This window comes from Rhodotorula toruloides (assembly GCF_000320785.1).
Source record: "Rhodotorula toruloides NP11 unplaced genomic scaffold Scaffold3, whole genome shotgun sequence".
NCBI classification, from domain to species: Eukaryota; Fungi; Basidiomycota; class Microbotryomycetes; order Sporidiobolales; family Sporidiobolaceae; genus Rhodotorula; species Rhodotorula toruloides.
The window spans coordinates 830589-850352 of NW_015622963.1; the positions used below are offsets into that span (position 1 = coordinate 830589).

The 19764-nt window shown below is 62.3% G+C and overlaps 8 protein-coding genes across 8 annotated transcripts; all 8 read left to right on the forward strand.

The window, feature by feature from the left end:
• Positions 1–511: 511 nt before the first annotated feature.
• RHTO_04888 (uncharacterized protein) lies at positions 512–2227 on the forward strand (the record flags this gene model as incomplete). Its single annotated transcript, XM_016418551.1, has 8 exons — positions 512–847; positions 910–1202; positions 1247–1310; positions 1369–1600; positions 1660–1721; positions 1831–1902; positions 1959–2043; positions 2100–2227. 8 exons carry the CDS (start codon positions 512–514, stop codon positions 2225–2227), a joined length of 1272 nt encoding a protein of 423 aa, XP_016275827.1.
• Positions 2228–2725: 498 nt separating this feature from the next.
• RHTO_04889 (alpha-mannosyltransferase, glycosyltransferase family 71 protein) lies at positions 2726–4746 on the forward strand (the record flags this gene model as incomplete). Its single annotated transcript, XM_016418552.1, has 7 exons — positions 2726–3028; positions 3089–3896; positions 3961–3983; positions 4052–4190; positions 4277–4314; positions 4378–4397; positions 4509–4746. 7 exons carry the CDS (start codon positions 2726–2728, stop codon positions 4744–4746), a joined length of 1569 nt encoding a protein of 522 aa, XP_016275828.1.
• Positions 4747–5232: 486 nt separating this feature from the next.
• RHTO_04890 (40S ribosomal protein s7) lies at positions 5233–6558 on the forward strand (the record flags this gene model as incomplete). The annotated part of the gene is made up of 6 exons (XM_016418553.1): positions 5233–5307; positions 5502–5516; positions 5580–5816; positions 5875–6033; positions 6323–6460; positions 6532–6558. The coding sequence occupies 6 exons, from the start codon at positions 5233–5235 to the stop codon at positions 6556–6558; spliced, it is 651 nt and encodes a 216-aa protein (XP_016275829.1).
• Positions 6559–7592: 1034 nt separating this feature from the next.
• RHTO_04891 (NADH dehydrogenase [ubiquinone] 1 alpha subcomplex subunit 4) lies at positions 7593–8328 on the forward strand (the record flags this gene model as incomplete). The annotated part of the gene is made up of 5 exons (XM_016418554.1): positions 7593–7684; positions 7800–7858; positions 8023–8043; positions 8115–8173; positions 8236–8328. 5 exons carry the CDS (start codon positions 7593–7595, stop codon positions 8326–8328), a joined length of 324 nt encoding a protein of 107 aa, XP_016275830.1.
• A 789-nt stretch (positions 8329–9117) lies between these two features.
• RHTO_04892 (uncharacterized protein) lies at positions 9118–11953 on the forward strand (the record flags this gene model as incomplete). The annotated part of the gene is made up of 2 exons (XM_016418555.1): positions 9118–10798; positions 10866–11953. The coding sequence occupies 2 exons, from the start codon at positions 9118–9120 to the stop codon at positions 11951–11953; spliced, it is 2769 nt and encodes a 922-aa protein (XP_016275831.1).
• A 190-nt stretch (positions 11954–12143) lies between these two features.
• RHTO_04893 (uncharacterized protein) lies at positions 12144–13431 on the forward strand (the record flags this gene model as incomplete). The annotated part of the gene is made up of 7 exons (XM_016418556.1): positions 12144–12345; positions 12416–12533; positions 12591–12737; positions 12795–12959; positions 13033–13153; positions 13213–13295; positions 13350–13431. The coding sequence occupies 7 exons, from the start codon at positions 12144–12146 to the stop codon at positions 13429–13431; spliced, it is 918 nt and encodes a 305-aa protein (XP_016275832.1).
• Positions 13432–13698: 267 nt separating this feature from the next.
• Positions 13699–17704, forward strand: RHTO_04894 (lipin 1; the record flags this gene model as incomplete). Its single annotated transcript, XM_016418557.1, has 11 exons — positions 13699–13716; positions 13772–13933; positions 14029–14196; positions 14250–14316; positions 14369–15238; positions 15303–15670; positions 15729–16220; positions 16275–16423; positions 16482–16721; positions 16778–17636; positions 17696–17704. 11 exons carry the CDS (start codon positions 13699–13701, stop codon positions 17702–17704), a joined length of 3402 nt encoding a protein of 1133 aa, XP_016275833.1.
• A 193-nt stretch (positions 17705–17897) lies between these two features.
• Positions 17898–19041, forward strand: RHTO_04895 (uncharacterized protein; the record flags this gene model as incomplete). Its single annotated transcript, XM_016418558.1, has 2 exons — positions 17898–18267; positions 18326–19041. The coding sequence occupies 2 exons, from the start codon at positions 17898–17900 to the stop codon at positions 19039–19041; spliced, it is 1086 nt and encodes a 361-aa protein (XP_016275834.1).
• Positions 19042–19764: the final 723 nt, after the last annotated feature.

Below are 19764 nucleotides of genomic sequence, written 5' to 3' on the forward strand. Positions count from 1 at the left end.
TCCTCAGAGCGGCGAATAGAGCGCCTTGATCGGCTTTGAGGTAGCGCAAGACGGGCGAGCGGCCAGGTGAGGAGGGTGAGGGGAGGACGACGGGGTGGAGTGCTGGCCAGCCCCTCTTCCCCTGCGGCGATCGACCTAGGGCTCGGGTGGGACGCGCTTATCAGTCACTCGATTCCATCCAGAGCGGACTCCCCCCTCCCCTGTCTGTTGATGCGTCAGGAAGAGCTCGTTTTGGAGGGGCAGCTGATGAGGATGGAGAGGTCGCAAGCGGTGTGAGCAGAGCTTCGCGAGGTGGGCGGACACTGTCGTGGTGCTTACAGCATGATGTGAGGTGGTTCTGCGGTACAAGCAAGCCGCTGCAAGCGCGAGAGGCGAAGGGCTTGAGGACAAGGTGCTCCCTCGTCGCTCCGTCTCTTGCATCCGCCCCTCTCAAGCATTAGAGGGCGACGCACTGCTACAGACCGCTCTCTCTACCTCTCGCACTCGCAACCACGTGCCAAAAGCGCGCGCCATGACCTCCCTCCTCGGCCTCCCTCCACCGCTCCTCAATCAGGCTCAATCGCGGATGCGAGTGCGCCAAGCGTTGAAGTTTGCAGGGCCGCCTTATCCAGGGCAAAGTACCGGCCTTTACGACGTTTCTGTCCGCCAAACCCTGGCCGAGATCCAGGCGCACTCGGGCAAACAGGTCCAGCAGCGTAGGATGGAGAGGATCTGGCAAGACGCAGAGCGGGACCGACAGGCGAGGGAAGACATTCCGGCCAACAAGGACGTGCGGATCTTCAGTGCAGACGGGCGGCCAGTGTGTGTGATCGTGCGAGGTGCTTTGAACCAGACGGACACGGCCGGCGTAAGCAGTCCTCGCGTCTTTGCTCTCCCACTATCCATCTGACGTGGTCTTCACACCAACAGAAACCCTACTCTGAGCAACTTTCCGCCGCCCTCCGCTCCTTTAATCTCGACTTCCCGCCGAGCGCCAAGACGGCAAACGAGAAGCGTCACCTCGGAGCGCAGCCCGACTCGCAACTGCAACGAGACCTGCTGGCGGGAGAGACGGCCGGAGTCTTCCACCTTGGCGAGTGGGCGGAGCAGGGCAGGAGTGGAAACGCCCACGCCGTCAAGGTGACCTCCGAGACTTTGGAAGGGCAGCGAAAGGGTCTCCGTGCCGCGGCGCTCGTTCAGCTCGTGCGCTTTTTCGTCCCCGCGTACATCATCCTCGCCATCTTCTCTTCGTATCTCGCGCCACAAGCGGCGACGATCAAGAACAAGGTCCTTCCGCCGTCAAGGACTTTTCGTACTGGGCGAGGTTTACGGTGAGTTGCTTCCTCTCTCCACCAGTATCAGCCAGGTGACATTCTACTACCACTTCAGCACACACCCGCTACCACCTTTACCGGCACCGCCGTGCTCTCTCACCTTTCATCCCTCACGCACCGAGACGCCTCCAACTCCCGCTACTTCCTCACCGAGATGGTTGTTGTTGGCGACCTCCACGGCGGCGAACTTTACTTGGAGGACTGGGGCCTGGTGATTCCGTACCGGTCGGGCGACACCTGTCTCTTCTATGCGTCGAGTATTCCGCACGCAATCCTTCCTTTTCTCGGTGCGTTTCCGCACTCCTTCCCTGATCCCCTCATAGTCTCCGACGCATTCTGCCTGCAGGGCGTCGCTACTCCCTCGTCAACTTCACCCACACAGCTGCGATGAACCTCATTGCCCCTCCGGTGCGTTCGGACGATAACCCCCTTCCGCATATTTGTGCTGCTTCCGCCGACCGCTCGGACCCATTAGAGCTTGATTGCTGACACTCTTCTCCTATCGCTGCGCTCGCAGGACCTCGCCGCCCAGCTCAAGCTTGCCGAGACGTTCGAGGAGCCTGTGCACAACTCGCAGGAATACGTACAGGTGCGTTCCCTTCTGCTCCTCTTTTACTCGTTTGACGGCTGAAGCTTCCCTACCAGCTCACGACTAGCCTCAAGCAGCGCCTCAAGCTTGCGGAGCAGGCCAAGGAGCGCCAAGAGGCCATCAACGTCGAGAGCGCCGCGGGTGCGCCCGCAGATGTTCCTCTCTTGCTTGCAGAGGCTGACTTTTTCCTCACGCAGGTGTTCACAGTCTCGCAACCCACCTCAACCGCCACCCGGGCTCCGCCAACATCCCTCCACCTCCCCTTCCTCCTCTCGCTTCCCTCACGCGCAACCCAGCAGACGGGCACTACTCTCTCCGTCCCTAAATACCCGTACCAGTCTCTCCCTGAGCTGTGCATCTCACGATATAGCGTGATTGTTCGATTTCGCTGCAACTCGTCTTTGTCATTCTCGAGCGAGACTGGGTTATGTCGCAGCGATGCCTCCCAGCCGGTGCCTCCTTTCAGACCAGCTACGAAGGGTGTGCAGGGCGATGTAGTCGATGACGGCGAGACGACGGCCGGAGAGGAAGTTGCGCCGACGAGGCGTCTTCAGTTGGCGTCCTTGCACTGCAGAAAGAGAGAGCGAGCGGTTTTGACATTGTTCCTCGTCCCTCGAGCGGAATCTCCTTGGCCTCGTCTCCCTCACCTCACACCGCTCGAACGCGCTCCGCCGCGCCTGCTCTGCTTCTTGCGCAACGACAGCTGCAGCGTCGCCTACCAGCGCCACGCCCAGCTTCGCCCAACCCGCCGCGTCTCGTGCACGGCTCCATCCTAGAGTCGGACAAGTTGTGGTCCACGACACTGCGCCAGCGCTCGGCAGGGATGATGCGGCGGGAGATCACGTCCGTGGCGTCCTTTCGCGAGGGTCTGCCAAGCGCATCACGCTCCTCGCGACGAGGACTAGGCCGCCGAATCCCGCTCCTCCTCTTCGCCGCGACAATCTGCTTCGCCCTCACCGTTCTCCTGCGACGGTCGAACACGAAGGAGGCGGCAGCGGGTGCGGCGGACCTCGAGGCGGCGGATCAGCGGTTACTGAAGGTGTTGGTCAAGACGAAGGAGGCCATTCAGCAGGAGACTCCGCTCGAGGACATTGCGGCATTCGCAGACCGCGCAAAGGTTCTCATGGTGCGTCGAAGGGTTGAAGTGATGCCGAGGAGGCCCTGCTGACCCGCTCGGAAACCGCAGGAACTGGACGAGTTCGGCTCGAAGCTGAATGAGACGTACCCTCGACTAAACGCCTCGACAAAGGCGCTCTACTCTCGCTCAATCTACCACCACCACCAGCAACTACTCCAAAGTCTCTACCCCTACATCAATAAGAAACCGCAAATGCCTCGAAGTCTCTCCGGCCTTCGCGCAAGATACACCGTTCCTCGAGGAATTATCGTCCCAGTCGGAAACGACCAGTTCATCTACGCCGTACACCTCCTTGCGACGATCGTTCACACCCACGGCGTCAACTTCCCCATACACGTCGTCTATGCCGGCAACGACGACCTCGTCCCTGAAAAGCGGGCAGCTCTCCGCTCGATTTCGCCCAACATCGACACCGTCGACATCCTGAACTACTTCGACGAAGAGCTCGTTGGCATCCACGGCGGAGGCTGGGCGATCAAGGTCTTTGCGATCCTCGCGAGTCCGTTCCAGGAGGTCATCATCGCAGACGCAGACGCCGTCTTCGTCCAGAACCCGGAAGTCATGTTCGACGACCCGGGCTACAATGCCACCGGCACGCTCTTCTTCCGCGACAGGGAGATCTTCCCAGGTGACGGACAGGTGCACGAGTGGTTCCACGGCGTGATGAAGGGTCGCGAGCCGTCGGCGCAGCTGGCTTCGTCGAGGTGGTGGACCGACATGGCGTCGCGTGAGGAGATGGAGAGCGGAGTCGTCGTGTTTGACAAGCGGAGAACGAGCGTGGTGTACGGGTTGCTGTACGCGGGATGGCTGAACACGCGGGTCGTGCGGGAGGAAGTTACGTACAAAAATACTTACGGTGCGCCGCCCGCTCTCGCTCTTCACCTTCGTACGGGAACCAGGCTGACGCTCAGGTGCTGCAGGCGACAAGGAATCGTTCTGGATGGTCCGTTCCTCTGCTTCGCTCATCGTTCTCCTTCGCTTCCTTCGGCTGACCGTGCCTCCGCCCTTCAGGCCTTCGAGCTCTGTGGCCTCCCTTACCACCTCGACCGCGAATACGCCGGCATCATCGGCCAGCTCACACACACCGACACCAAGTCGCACTCGATCGACACCTTTATCCAGAGCGACCACCTCTTTCACCTCGATCACAGTGCGTCGTACACGTCCTTTGCGATCTTTCTGAGTTCTTTACGGTACTCGAGCGATCCGCTTAAACATGTGCTTGGCTGCGCACAGAGGGCCGGCCGCTTTGGTGGAACGGATCGCTCTTCCAGGTAAGCTGGCGATCCTCTCCATCACAGGCGGCGCAACCTAGCTGACGCTTTTTCTCGCTGCAGGAGAAGCGCGTGAAGGACCGGTAAGCTTTCACGCTCTTGTCGGAAGAGCTCGCGTCGGTCATCTTTCGACCTTCGCTGTCCCTGCTCGCTTACTCGCTCCCAAGCTGACTCCCTTTCCTTCCGCGCCACAGAGGCTACCTCATTGCGACACACTGGGCGCCGGGAACGGTCGACTGGATCTGCGACACCGAGCCATGGAGCATGCGAGTCGACATGCGCGACGTCCGCAGCCTCCAGAGCGACGCCAACTTTACCCGCGTCCTCACCGACATGATCGGCTCGGCCATCTTCTGGGAGGGCAGGTTTCCTCAGCTACTCGAGCGACACTATGCGACCGACTCGACGACTGCGCCGCAACGCTGGCGATAGAGGGCTGCTCGTACGTTTCTTTCGGTTCTTGGGAAGTCGTGTATACCCCCTTCGCATTCGTACCCTGTACACCCACTCGCGCAACCTGCAACGCAACCCTTGGCACGCCCCGACGTGCTTTTCTGCTCGCTCGACGAGGAGAGGTTGCTCCGACATTGCTCAATCGCTTGTCGCGCCTCGCTGGTGTGCTTATTACCTTTTCAGAGGACAGTCGCAAGCTACAGACCCGCAGAAAGACGAGGTTTGCGATGAGCCTTTCGATTTCCCCGTCCCCTTCTCCTTGTCGCGCTCGCCCTTTCCGGTCTTTACCTCGTCGTCCGCCCGCCATGGTCAGTCTGCGCTCGCTTGCTACAGCTCAGAACACGCCCAGCACACGCCTCTATCACGCCCTGCATCGCGCATGCCCGCCAGCGCCAGCGCGAGCCGTCGGGTCGAGCGCGAGGGGACGCAAATTTGAGCGGGCGAGGCAGGGCACACGCGGGCTGGATGGACGGACAGCGGTGGTCTGGCAGGGTGCAGGAGTGTCGGAGTGGCGGTCTGACACGGGCGCGAGGCCGCTGCGTGCGCTGGGAGGGCTGTGACGGGACTTGCGAGGAGGAGGCAGTCGGCACGAGCTGGGGAGGAGACGTCGCTCGCTCGCTGCGCGCTGGGAGGTCGCGTGGAGCTACTGAGGGATAGCAGTGCGTGCTCTGTTTGGACTGAGCACCAGAACTGACCTTTGTTCGGCTGTCGTCCGCCCTTCCCACCTCTCTCAGTCCGTCGCCGCCAAGGTCCGTCTCCTTTCGCCTCGCTCGCTTGGAGCGCCTAACTTACCATGTTCTTGCCCCCCGCAGATCTTCAGGACTGCCAACGCGCCGCGCACCGCCCCGGACGCCACGGAGACGTTGGTCGCCCAGGCCCTCCTCGACCTCGAGAACAACGTCCCGGACCTCAAGGCCGAGCTCCGTCCCCTCCAGATCTCGGCTGCTCGCGAGGTTGACGTCAAGGGCGGCAAGAAGGCTATCGTCGTCTTCGTCCCCGTTCCCCAGCTCAAGGCGTTCCACAAGATCCAGGGCCGCCTTACCCGCGAGGTTCGTCCGCCGTTCGTTCGCAATCCAGTTCGTCGAGCTGACTGAGGTGTCCTCGCAGTTGGAGAAGAAGTTCTCGGACCGCCACGTCGTCTTCATTGCGCAGCGCCGCATGATGCGCAAGCCCACCCGTGGCTCGCGCCAGAAGCAGCAGCGCCCCCGCTCGCGCACCCTCAAGGCCGTCCACGACGCCATCCTTGAGGACCTCGTCTTCCCGACCGTACGTCCGCTCTCCCTCACTCGGCTCCCTGACTTCGTCTCTTCCCCCTACCGTCGGCCCATCCCTCCCTTCCTCTCTCTCCCCTCTTTCGTCTCGCCGTCGTTCTCTCCTCCTCGTACACACGCACACCTGCATCCGTCTCGACCAGCTCGCACGCTGCGAGGCGGTCAGGAGCCGTACGAGGTTGGAGAGGCGCGGCGGATGAATGCTTGAGCAAGTGATGGGATACCTTTGTGTTGATTGCGGCTCGCCCCCCTCCCTCTCTCTCTCTTCGCCTTCACGCATGTAGGAGATCACCGGCAAGCGCACGCGCCAGGCCGTCGATGGATCCAAGACCATCAAGGTCTTCCTCGACCAGAAGGACGCCACCAACCTCGAGTACAAGCTCGACTCGTTCTCCTCGGTCTACCAGAAGCTCACTGGCAAGGTGCGTCTTGTCTCCCCTCTTCCTCTCTCGCGTGCGTCCGTGTGGGCTGATGAGGGTTGGTGCGCGAGCAGAACGTCCACTTCCAGTTCTCGGAGTAAAACGCACCGCCCTATCTTTGGGTCTAGTGTTGCAACTATAGGGCCTGGGCTCTGGCGGTTGACGGACAATTCGCGCGACGAGGGATTCGAGCGAGCGAGAGAAAATGAGAGCGTGAACCGTTCGTTTCTGCGTCGAGAGGATCATGTGGCGGGCGAAGGCTGTCGGTCGAGAGGCAGCCGATCAACGATGCGACGACGGGCATAAGCTGGCTGTGAGGCGGTATTGAGCAAATCGGCGCGTCGTGATGGCCGTTCGAGGAGAGCGAGGAGCGAAGAAGCAAGTCCGCATGCGCAATTCCTGTCGCGAGGTCTGCGCCGACGTCGCGCAAGTGGCTCAAACGAGCATTGATCAGCTCTAAGCGTCGCATATGGAGCCGGAGACCAGCGAAACCAGCAGGAGCCTGAGGAGACCTTGGGAGAACGGAGGGAGAAGGACTTGGCACCCGCAGTTCAGCGGATCCGACGGCCTCCTTTCTTCGCGGCGCATCCTGCGTCGCAACGTCGCGGCGAACACTTGCCAGCAGTTAGCAGTTAACTGCTTGGCCCCGAACGAAGAGGCGAGAGGAACAGGCTTTGAGTCCGTCGTCCGCCCGTCGATGTCGGCGCTCCTAAACGCGCTGCATTGAGCGACAACAGATCTAGCAAGCAGAATGCTTGTGAGCGTTTGAACGAGTAAAGCAGTCAAGGTGGCGCAAGGAGACGGTCGCGCGGGACAGGACGGCGTGGCGAGCGCCGTGAGGACGAGGCCGGGTCGAGGACAAGTCGGCGACCGAGCGAAGGGACCCGGTGTGTTGCGGGTGGCAAAGTGAGCGGCCAGGGCGAGACCTTGAGTAGTGAAGCGAGGGACGAGGAAGAGGTCGGCGAGTTGTTCCGTTGCGTGGCAAAGTCAAGTTGCGGCTCGCGCTCGTTCTTCTCTCGCCTCACTTCACCTCGTCGCATTCCTTTCCTCTGTTGGTGAGCCACACTCGAGCACAACTCACACACACTCAGCCCAGTTCACACTCCCAACCCGCCAGTTCATACCCCTTGACGCCATGTTCGCTCGTGCCGCCGTCCGCCCCGTCACCCGTGTCGCCGCCCAGCGTCGCGCCGCCTCGACCACCGCCGCCCCGGGCGCCCCCAAGACGTGCGTATACGCCGCACCCCCTCCCACTTGACCCGCGCCGCTGACGCCTTCACATCCCGCTTCGCCCGCCTTGCCCTGGTACTCGCTCGCGACAATCTCCCCCCAATCTGCACAGTCTCTGGCAGACGTGGTACGAGCCCGCCGCCATCCCCATCTGGGTCGTCGTCGGAACTGGTGAGTCGCACTTCCACTCGCCCGCGCAGGGTTGGCGTCGGGATCAGTACGCATCACCTTGCCGGGGTTCGAGGGCGACGGATCCCGAGGGCTTCTCCGCGCGCGGACTGGAGATTGCATGGGCGCAGTGAGCTGACCTAGCATCTGCTTGACTCGCGACACAGCTTGCTTCGGCGCCGGTTGGTGTGAGTCTCGCTTCCTCGCCGTACCCCTTCGCTTCCTCGGGACTGACCTTGTGTCGGTCCACTCTTCGCAGACCTCACCCGCCTCGCCCGCCACCAGGACGTCATCTGGGACCGCCACGGCAACCCCGAGGTTTGTCCAGCTCGCTCGCCATTTCACCCCGATCTCCTGCTGACATCGGTTTACCCCCTCAGCCCTGGAACAACGTCCAGCCCGGCACGCTCTCCAAGCTCTACACCCACCACCCCGAGAAGTTCGACCGCGTCTACTCCCGCGACCGCTTCTAAGCGACTCGACGTCACCCCTCTCGTCGCATAGACCCTCCTCTTTCCTTTCTCTCTCGCCCGACTTCCTTCGCAGTACCCGCCTTCCATCCTCGCTCCTCAAGACTAGGATCCCGCCACGCCGGCTAGAGGTTCATTCCCCGGCTTGCGCAACTTGTTGTGTAGACTTTCCCACTTCCCTACAACCCTCTTTTGCCCATAGAGGTTCTCTCTCTCGATACGCGTATATCCCTCCCTCCCCTTGATCGCACTCGGCGCGATCGAGCATACTATGCCATGTCATGGGGTTTCTCGCTACCCTTCCAGCGTTTCGTTCAGCGAGTTGTCGTCCTCGTCCGTCTGTTCGCGTCGCTCTCACTCCTTCACCTCACTGCGCTTCTCACTCGCTAGCCCCCCTTGCTCTGCTCACACCCTCTTGCTTTCCGCTTCTGCGCGCTACACCCACCAGCGAGTCGCCACCCCCTTCCAGCTCTCCTCGCACGCATGCACCGCCTCCGCCTCCCCCTCCTCTCATCGCGCGCATGACAACCCCCTCGCGCGCGTCCCTAGCCGCCGCACTCCTCAGTCCGTCTCCTTCCCTCTCCTTCCCCTCCTCTACACCCAAGCGAGGAGCTGACGCGTGGTGGGGGAACAGGTCATGATGAGGGCGATGGAAAGCGAGGAGGGGGGGTGGGAGTGGGGGGTTCCGCTGTATTGCAGCCTTGGAGACATCTTTTACACGCCGAGGAGCCTTCTGTGCGGGTGGGAGACGCGGAGGGGGAAGAGAGGGGAGGCGCTTTCGAGGGAGTTGGGATGAGGGAGGACGAAGAGGGAGCAATGCGCTCGTTTGGGCTTTCGACGGACGAGCAAGGAGCACGATCGACTCCTTCCTTCGACCTCGAACGCGAGATGAGCTTCCGGACCTCCTCACTCGACTTCAATTCTCTCCCTCCTCATCCTCGACTCGACCTCTCGACTGAAGAAGAAGAACGTTTAGCGGACGAATGGGGCTTATCGGAAGTGATGTCGAACGTCGGATCTGAGGACGCACTGCGGGTGGAATTGGCGGGAGGAGCGGCGTTGGCGAGGTTTCCCAGCACGACGCGAAGCGAGGCTGGGATCCTCACTACTGTTCAGCGGGCGCCGCAGAAGGACGCGGAACAAGAGGAGGACGTCGAGGTGCTCGAGACCAAGTCGATGCCGGACCTTGACAGGCCAAGGACGATCTCCTTCGCGGATGCCGTCCTTGAAGGACTCGAGCAGCGGTTGCGCAATGCGCCTCCGCCTCGGGCTTCGTCTACTACGAGCGGAGATGAGACGAGTTCGACCGGCACGCGGGTGAAGATTCTCGAGCGGACGGCGACGCAGCGCATGAGAGCGCGAACGACGAGTCTCGGTCCACACGCAGGGATGGCCTCCCTCCCGAGCTTGTCGAACCTCGCAGGCGACGGATCCGTCGGTGATATCTCCAGCGGAAGGGGCGGAATCGCTACGCGCGACTCGCTCTTCCAGCGCCCGACATCAGTCTACACGACCCGCGCCAGCTCCATCGATGCGCTCAACCCCACTTCCGCCGCTGCTCGTCCCTCGATCGACGCCCTCTCACTCGTCCCTTCACGCCTCTCTTTCGCCCTTCCCTCCGACCCTCCCTCCGCCGCACCCGACCCTCCTCGCCCTTCAACGTCCCTCTCAACCTACACATCCCGCTTCGACCCGCTCGTCATAGCCGCCCATCGCGCGCAACTCGCGAAGGACCGACCAAAGTTCTCGAATGAAGAGGCTGGGAGGCCGCCGAGGGTGGTGGTTATGCCGGCGCCATTGGCGGGGAGGGCGCGGAGTCCGCCTGGGAGGAAGGGGTGGAGGGAGGGACCTGATTCGGGGTCGGAGTCGGATGACGCGGAGGCGGAGGAAGAGCAGGAGGAGGAGGAAGAGGAAGTACCGGAGGGCCTGAAGGACCCCCTCCATCCTGCCGGCGCCCTCTACGGCCGATCGCTGATGGACGTCATAGCCGAACGGAAGGCGATCCTCAAGGCTCAGCAGCGGGCGTACGTCCCTGGGTCGGACGGGCGGAAGAGTATGTTTGAGTGGAAGGACGGGCCTGTAACCGGGCGGCAGGAGGAGGAGGTAGAGAACGTCCCTCTTGCGCTCGTACCAGGTGGCCAAGCTGCCCTCGCAGCAGCAGCGGCGAAGAACCAGGCTCGAGCGACGAAAGTCAAGTCGATTTTCGGGCCGGACCTCGTTTATCAGCGCGAGTTGGCACAGATGCGGGAGTTGGAGGAGGCTGAGCGGGCGGAGAGGGAGGAGAGGGAAAGGGTGGAGGAGGAGAGGAGGCTTAGGGAGGAGGCGAGGAGGAGGAAGGGGAAGTTGCGGAAGGGTGGGAGGGGAAAGAAGGGCGAGCAGGCGGTGCGGGAGGCAGCTCCGCGTGTGCAGGACGCGGTCGAGTGGCAGCCGGAGACGGATGTTGCGGAGGAGGAACCGGTCGAGGTCGCAGCTCGTGCGTCCGCGTCGTCGCTCTCTTTCCCAGAGATGGATCCGACTGACAGATATGTCCGTCATGGCAGCCGCAGACGCTCCTGTCATGCGTCATGTGCCGCCCGTCGAACCGCCTGCTTCCCGCCAAATCGTGGCGCCGTCCATCTCCGTGCCCTTCGACGTCTCGCAGGCCGCAAGTCCCTCCGACTGGTTCGAAGAAGTCCTTGCCGACCCTTCAGCGACGAAGGAGACGGGTGACGCAGCATCAGACGAAGACGACGAGGACCTGTACAAGCCGCGCCCCGTCAGCTCGCTCGCCTCGTATCGTCGATCCAGCAGGGCAGCAGCTTTCAACACTCGCCGCAACACCTTCCTTCCCTCCGACTCGTCCTCTTCCGATGCAGACTCGGATGACCTCGAGAACTTCGCCTCGCCCGTCGACCCAGTGCCTTCCGGCGCGAATGGCGATCAGCGCCACCTCCCCTTCCCTGGCGAGCCTAGCTCGAACGGCCACGACTCTGTCTCGCAGGCCGAGACGCAGGACGATGTCCCGCTCGGCGTGCGGTACTCGCGGCAGGCGATGGCGCTGCCACAGATCCAGTCGACCGGTCTCGAAGATCTCTCACACCTGATACCGCAGGAGGAACATCGGGCAGGAGCGGAGGAGGCGGAAGACGAAGACGACGCACCTCTCGGCGCTCGCTTCTCCCGAGCGATGCCTCCGACGGACGATGGCGACGATATCCCGCTCGTCCTCCGACGCATCGCCCTTGCCCCATCCGCCGCCTTCGCACCTCGACCACCACCGCAGCCTTTCGCTAGCATCCGTCCTATCGGCGACGACGGCAAGACCGTCGCGAGCGACGATTCGGACGACTTGCCGCTCGGCCTCAAGACTGCTCCTACGGCTCCATTTGCTCATCAGCCGGCACCTTACTCGTTCCCTCCAACCATGCCCTACGGCGCGTCCGGCGCGCCTTTCCCTTACTCGACCTCGCAATTATCCCCGCCGCCTCTCGCTCCCACCTTCGCACCCGCCATCGCCCTGCCTCTCCCGCCAAACCCGCACGCGCAGCTCGCTCTCGCACAGATGCAGATGCAGGCGGCGATGCAGCAGCAGGCTGTGCTCGCGGAAGGTGGCTTAATTGAGCGCTGGAGGCGAGAGATATCGGGGTGAGGAGGACTGCTTCGACCACAGACACTCGTTCCCTGGCATTCTAATTGTTGTGTAGCTACTACGCTCGTCGTCCTGCATCACTTTTCGTTCCTTTCCCTTCGAAACTGATAACGGGTTGACACCGCGCGGAGAGGAAGACAACCCCGCGTGAGTTGTCCTCTCGCGCTCTCTTGCTCCTCACACCACAGCAATGGTCCGCTTGACAGGCTCGCTGGCTCTGCTAGCACTCGCTGCAGCACCCGCTGTCCATGCCGGCCCGCTCGCGCTCCTCCAACGAGCATCTGATGGCGCCGTCCGCTTTGGCTTGGGACGCGTCCTCCGGCTCAACGAAACCCAGATCGAGCGCCTGTTGAACCGAGACGGCAGTCCTCTTGAGCCTCATCCTCATGCTTGTGCGTCGCAGCGTCTCTCGAGGCCGTCTGACGAGGAGCTGACCCGGACCTTGGTGGGGGAAACCGACAGTCGACCTGACGGACGACAACTGGGAGACGGTGTTGGGCACGGCGACGTACGATAACCCGTACGCGGCGCCGGTTGGCCGGGAAGGTGTCTGGGTCGTCACAGTGCACGGAAACGACCCGTTCGTTCCTTTCCTCTCCCCTTCGCTGGGCTGCTCGCTCACTCTCTTGCTTCGCAGTGCGTCGAAGGTGTTTGTTGAGGCGATGGACGAGGTGGCGGCGCACAACTCGAGCGGCGCGGGAGGGACGTTGCCGGCCAACATGCGGTTCGCAAGGCTTAGCTATGCTCGCGAGACAATCCCGACGACAAAGTGGTGGATCTGGAAGTGCGGGAACCGCTCTGCGCTCACAAGAACCCCACTGACGGCTTGTTGACTCTACAGGACGCCCGTCATCGTCATTGGCACAAACAACATGCGCGAGCTGCGCTTTATCGAGCAGGGCCAGGTCCGCCCGAACGTCGCCACCTTGAGCGAGCTGTTCAGTCGGCCCGACGTCTGGGAGACTCTGCCCGTGTGGAAGGGCATGCTGGCACCGGGAGGGCGATTGTGCCTTTTCTCATTCCTGCTTTTGTGTGCGCAACAGGCGTAGGCAGTACGTACTGACTCTGCTGCCTTTCAGCGAGGACCGCCTACTGCGCTTTGCCAGGCTGTGGGCCAAGGTGCACGCCGGCTCGTCCAAGATCCCCAACTTTGTCCTTCTCGCTCTCTCGGGCTTCCTGATGAACTTCGTCGTTACTTGGGTAAGCTCTGACGCTCTCACCACTTGAGAAGCACGACTGACCACTGCTGGCGATCGCAGTTCCACAAGGACGACGCCAAGTTGCAGGCAGAGTACCGGGCGCGGGCGGCGAAGGAACAGCTGGAGGAAGCGAAGCTTGACGGGTGCGTTACGCTAATTCTGGCCGCGTCGGCGGAGGTCCTCATCGCTATCTACAGGGCTGCCACTTCGCCTGCACCAAAGACCGCTGCTACAACGGCGACTTCGAAGCGAACGACGAGGGCGAGCAAGCGGAAATGAGGTGGGTTTCGACGGGACAGCTTCGGGGTAATTCTGGGATCTTGATCACTGCATTACAATTCGTCTCAACGACGTATAATCATCCAGCGAGAAAGCGACCAGGAGACCGATGGCGCTCTTCGCTTCACGTCGAACTCGCCAACTCGCTCTCACCGCAGTTCCAGCTTCTTGACCTACTGAGCACGCTTCTCGGTCCTGACAGAACCTGCTATCGACTCGCCTGCGCCACCCCAACCCCTCTGACCGACACCCTCGCTCGAAGAAGCGATGCAGTGGGCGAGGAAGGTGAGTCGCCGGTCCTGCCCGTTTGCTCGCTCGTGCTGACCCTAGATCCCTACAGGCCGTCAACTACTACTCGTCCATCAACCCGGCGACGCTCACGGGCGCCATCGACGTGATTGTCGTCGAGCGCCCCACCGAGTCCGGCGATGTCGAGTTGGCGTGTTCTCCCTTCCACGTCCGCTTTGGAAAGCTGAGCGTGCTACGACCAGTCGACAAGAAGGTGCGTGTCCAGTCTTCCGACCCGCAGACTCGCTGGGAGGTGTCGGCGAACCCAACGTGCATCGTCTCATGACGCTCCTCTCGTGTCGAAAACAGGTCCGCATCCATGTCAACGACGAGCGCGTGCCATTCTATATGAAGGTTGGCGAGACGGGAGAGGCCTTCTTCGTCTTCGAGACCGAGGCGGACGTTCCTGCCGACATGCAGACCAGTCCTCTCAGCGGGCCAGTGTCGGACGATGGCAGAAGTGACAACGGCGAAGGAGTGCGTGCTTCAGTCTCCATATCGTCGCTAAAGTACTAACGCTCGCTGTGCAGGACATTGAAGCGCTCGACCTCGACGCTCCGGCTGTTGAAGCGGAACCCAGGGAGGCAGACGAGGACCGTGAGTTGCGCTGGCCCCTTCTCGTTCGCTCCTACGCTGACTAGAAAGCCAGAACCTTTGACGCCGACACCTTCGAATCCCTCCTCTCCCAACTCGTCTCGCTACGTCTCCCTCGCCGGCACACAAGCCAACTCGCCGACCGTCCCCTTCCGTTCCTTCCCTCCTACACCTTTCTTGCCGGCAAACTCCCACTCACGATCAGCCTCGATCGACCATGTCACAGCCGAGCCTTTGACAGAGTCGCCTGCGGACGAAGTGGACGACCCGCACGAGACGGCGAGGAAGAAGGCGACTCATGTCCCTTCTCCAGTCGCGCGGGCAGCCGAGAAGGCTGCAGGGATCGGCGCTGCGGCTTTCAACAAGCCGGCGCAAGGACTTCACGACGCGAGCCTTCGTCGGCAGGTTAAGGAGGAGGCGTCAGGCGGGAAGACAGGTCGAAGACGGTCAGCGCGAGACGAGTACGACTTGAAGGGCGAGCCGGCGGAGGTAGGACAGCCCGACGACCGCCTGCAGGCCGGTCTGAACGGTTTGAGCCTCGAGGAACACCGGGAGGGACAACAGCCGACAGATACGAGCGAGGAAACGGGTGATGCGGTCATTCGCGCGGCTCGGCACCGCAACGCCGACGTTCGCGCCCTTCTTGGTGGAAAGGACGGCCTCGGAGACGCTGTTGACGGGACTGGCGACCGACGGCCCAGCTTCTCGACTAAGCGGTTCCCAACCGGCGAGCTCAAGATTAACTCGGACCAGCTCTTGCGCGACGCGCAGGGTCACGAGTACGGCGGCGCGCCCGAGGACACAGGTGCTTTGATGCTTGACGTTAGCGGGTACAAGCTGGAGAGCGAGAAGGACGAGGAGAAGGGCAAGCTGAAGGGCGCGGAGCAGGAGCTGCGGGATGTCAACAGGCTGGAGCTGGACGAGAGTGCGTTCGGTCTTCCGCCGTACTTTGACCTGACCGACTTGACTGATGAGACCGTCTCCTGCAGAGAGCGAAAAGGAGGTCATGCTCTTCACCCAAGCGCTGCTGCAGTCGACCGATCCCAGCACCCTTCGTAACCTCTTCGGCGACGACGATCCCACCTCTCGAGCGAGCTCGCCCGTTCCCCCTCTTGACCTCGACAAAGCAGACGACTCGTCCGAACGCAGAATCGGCCCTCGTCCTCGCGCCAGCTCTCCCCGGCCAGTCTCCGTCTCCGACCTCCAGTCCATCCACGCCGAGTCCGACATCGCTTCTTCACCCGACGACGGCGTATATCACGCCACGCCGAAGCAGTTTACGCTCAGGACGGGCGGGACGGTTCACGTCTTCGAGCTGAGCCTGTGCGGAACGGATGCCTTCGCGCAGGTCAACAAGGTGCGTCATTCCTCCTTGCCGGAAACCTAACTGTCACTGACCATCGGAGACATCACAGACCGTCGCCGACCGCCTCTTTGCCGAGCACCAGATCACGTTCAACGAGTTCCTCGAGCAGGACTCGATTTCGGATAATCCCGACCTCGTCGTCAAATACGCTGGCCGCTACCTCACCTGGGACAACGCCTCACCTGTTCTCGCATCCCTCGCCGTCTACCGCAAGTCGCTCGTCGCGCACCCGGAGCACCACCGTCACGCCGACACGACGACCGACGAGCAGGGCAAGACGCACCGGCGAGGCTGGAGCTTGTGGTGGGGACGAAGCCGGACGAGCACTGCCGACACCATGTCGACCGCCAGCGCGCCCATTGGCGAGACCTCCCCGCCGACAAGTCCGCCCATCAGCCCTCCCGGCACGCCCAAGTCCTTGCCCGTCTCGGACGCAAACGACTCGGTCCCTCCGCTCCCTCGCCACGACGACGACGAGTTCCCGCCCGAGGACCACAGCAAGCACTATGCTAAGACGCTGCGCTTGACGTCGGATCAGCTGGTGAGTCGCCCCCTGTACTTGATCCTGACCAACCCTGACTCTCTTCGCCTGCAGAAAACGCTAAAGCTGAAGAAGGGCATGAACACGATCTCTTTCTCGGTCCGCTCGTCGTACTCTGGCATCGCAACCTGCTCCTCGCGCGTCTTTCTGTGGGAGTCGGACTTCCAGGTCGTCATCTCCGACATTGACGGTACCATCACGAAGTACGTCTCATGCTTCTTCGAGATTTCTCAGTGGTACCTCACACACCTCGACGCTCAGGTCCGACGCGCTTGGCCACGTCTTCACGATGATCGGCCGCGACTGGACGCATCTCGGTGTCGCCAAGCTCTACACCGACATCAGCCGCAACGGGTACAAGATGATGTACCTCACGTCCCGCGCCATCGGGCAAGCCGACACGACGCGCGAGTACCTCAAGGGCATCAAGCAGAACGGCTTCCAGCTTCCGGACGGCCCCGTCATCATGAGTCCCGACAGGCTGATGACTTCGCTTCATCGGTGCGTCCCGCCTCGCTTCCGCTTCTGAGGCGGCACTGACTGGAGCCGTCTCACAGCGAGGTGATCATGCGCAAGCCCGAAGTTTTCAAGATGGCGTGTCTGCGTGACATCCAGCGCCTCTTCGGCGACCGCTCCCCCTTCTACGCCGGCTTCGGCAACCGCATCACGGACGCGCTGTCGTACCGCAGCGTCGACATCCCGTCGTCGCGCATTTTCACCATCGATTCCAACGGCGAAGTCAAGATGGAGTTGCTCGAACTTGCAGGCTACAAGTCGTCGTACATACACATGACCGACCTCGTCGACCAGATGTTCCCGCCAATCAACCGCACGAACGCGCCCGAGTACACCGACTTCAACTTCTGGCGAGCGCCGCTGCCCGCCTTCGACATCGACATCCCCGAACTCGCGCCTCCTTCGCCCGCCCTTTCCGCCCGCTCCGACCAGTCGACTTCGCGCATCTCCCTTTCGCGTCTCGGTAACCTCGCCAGCTCCCTGTCACGCCGTTCCTCCCGCAACGCCCTTAACGATGCGTCGTCCGTCACGTCGGGCGGCACGAACCGCAACGTTCGCGGTGCGACGCCAACCAGCCCGCTTCTTCAGGCCACCGTGCCCGAAGAACACGGCGACGATGAGGCGGAGATCGGTGATGACGAGAGCTTCCTCGGCAACCGCAGCCGCAGCTCGTCCATGCCCGGCAGCTTCGACGAGAGCGACTTTGACCGGTACCGCGCGATGGCAGGCGACCGCAGCGGCGCCAAGTCGACGACGAGCGAGGCCGAGGCGTACAAGAAGAAGGTGCAGGGAGGAGGGCAGGACGCGGACGAGGAGGAAGAGGAGGACGAGGAAGTTCCCGAGGACATGGATGCGGAGGTCGACGACTTTGGCGACCAGCTCGACTTTTCAAGCGTGCCGGTGCGTTCACGCCTGCCTTCTTCCGCCGTGTCTGCTGGCTGACGTGCTTTCTCCGCCAGTACCTCTGAAGACGCGCGCCGACAGACACTCTTTTCCCCTTTCGCTCCTCCTTAGTTCGTAGTTCCTGTTCGTTGGGTCTCTGTTGTACTCGATACTTGTCTCGCAATGTAAAGCTCGCGTAGGATGGATTTTGGCGCGGAGATTTGAGGGAGTCGCCCGTCTTCACGCTGCTCTTCCTCCGCCAACGTCCCGCTTCTCTCGATGCGCACCGCTTCGCTCGTGCAGCCTGCTCTGTGGCTCTTCGCTTGGTCTGTGTACTCGTCTCCAGCTCGTGCGGAGCTCGCACCAGCTGGCAGCGGTCCTCATGACGCCCTCTCACAACACCCCGCGATTCGCCGCGACGACGTGCAATTGCTGCTGGAGCGAGCAAGGCAGTCTGTAGAAGAAGCGGCAGGCGAGGACGAGGACCTTGGGAGCGTCAAGGTGGTCAGGGAGACGTTCGAATTCCCGGTCGGTTCGAAAGTGGGGAGGAGGGCAGGGGGAGATGGAGGGACAGGCTCGCCCACTGTGCAAGCTTCGACGAAGCCAAAGGAAGCAGCAGACATCCTGAGGACGGTCGGGAAGCTCAAGGGTGCGTCCTCTTCGCTCTTCCACCTCCTCCTGCTAACGACTCTTTCCCTGGACGACAGCGTTGCGCCCTCTTTTCACCTGGGCAGTCCACCATCCCCTCCGCTTCCTGTATCACTACATTCTCGTCCCCATTGCCAAGCTCCTCCTCCTCGCCCTCACCACACTCCTTCGCCTCCTCCTCGCGCTCGTTCTCGCCGCCGTCTCGCCAATCCAATCCCTCTTCTCCCTCGCCACGACGCCCCTCATCGTCGCATGGAGCGCATTCACGGCCCTCGCGCCTCTCTGGTGGGCTCTCGGCGGTGCCTTGACCTTCGGCGCAGGACTTGGTCTTGTCGCAGGACTTGTCGCAGGCCGCACGACTCGCGAGATCATCGACGACACGGTCGACCGGACGACGAGGACGCTGAGGTGGCTTGGCGTGTTGGAGAAGAAGCGCGAGGCGGGACCGGGTGGGTATGGAGAAGGCGCGAGGCTTGAGAAGGTGCCGTCGGCGCCAGCGAGGAGGATGAGCGACAAGGCGAGGGGCAAGCAGCGCTCGGACGAGTTCAGCGGTCTCGTGGATTATGAGGCTTCCGATGCGCCGCCCACCCCAACCATCAGTACTTCGTCTCGCCTCAGCCCGCTTCTCCAGCGCTTCAAGCGTGAAGCTACCGCCTACTCGGGTGCGCGCGGTGAGGGTCCCGCATACGTCGACTACTCGCGACAGGGAGGAGGAGTGGCTTTCGCAGAGGAGAATGAGGGGAGCAGCTGGAGGAGGCGCGAGGTGGACTTCTGAGACCGTCCGCTTGTTGTGTGCAACTTGATGCTTTACTTAAGCGACTCTCGGACTGGGCGGCGAGAGGCGATGAAATTACTATGATGCAGCGAGCGCGAGACTGGAGAACGACGAAGCGAGAGGAAACTATGCGCGCGATGAGGAGAGGCTAAATGAGCGGCGAGGAATGAACAGGCGAGCACGAATGCGTGAGAGGGATGTCGGCGGAAAGGGTATGGTCATGAACTATGGAGGGTTGAGGTAGACGATGTACAAGCGAAAGGAGAGGCAACAAACAGGTGGGATAGAACGAAGGGCAACGAACTGATGGGATGCGAGGGGTGCAACTGGGTGGGTATCCGGAGATGGAGGAGATAAGTGTACTGGCACGGATGAATGGACGATGGAAAGTTGGGTACAAGCGAAAGGTGAACGAGGGGGATGCACGGAATCAGCCGTCAAAGCCGAAGGGGGAGAACGAGCCGCCGTAGTGCGTCGACGGCGCTGCTGCGGGAGGCAGAGGCGCGGCGGCGTAGCTCGGACCGCCGCCAAGCGAAGGCGCGGGACCGCCGAGCGGCGACAAGTGCGGCATGGCGGGCGACCTGGCGATGCTGCCGAGAGCAGTGGCGTACGGGGAGTCGCCGTAGATGGGGTCGGGCGGGCGACGGTGCGGGTCGTAGGGGGCCGAGTCGTAGGGGCCGACGACGGCCGACGAGGCAGGGTACGGCGGTGCGCCGCCGTACG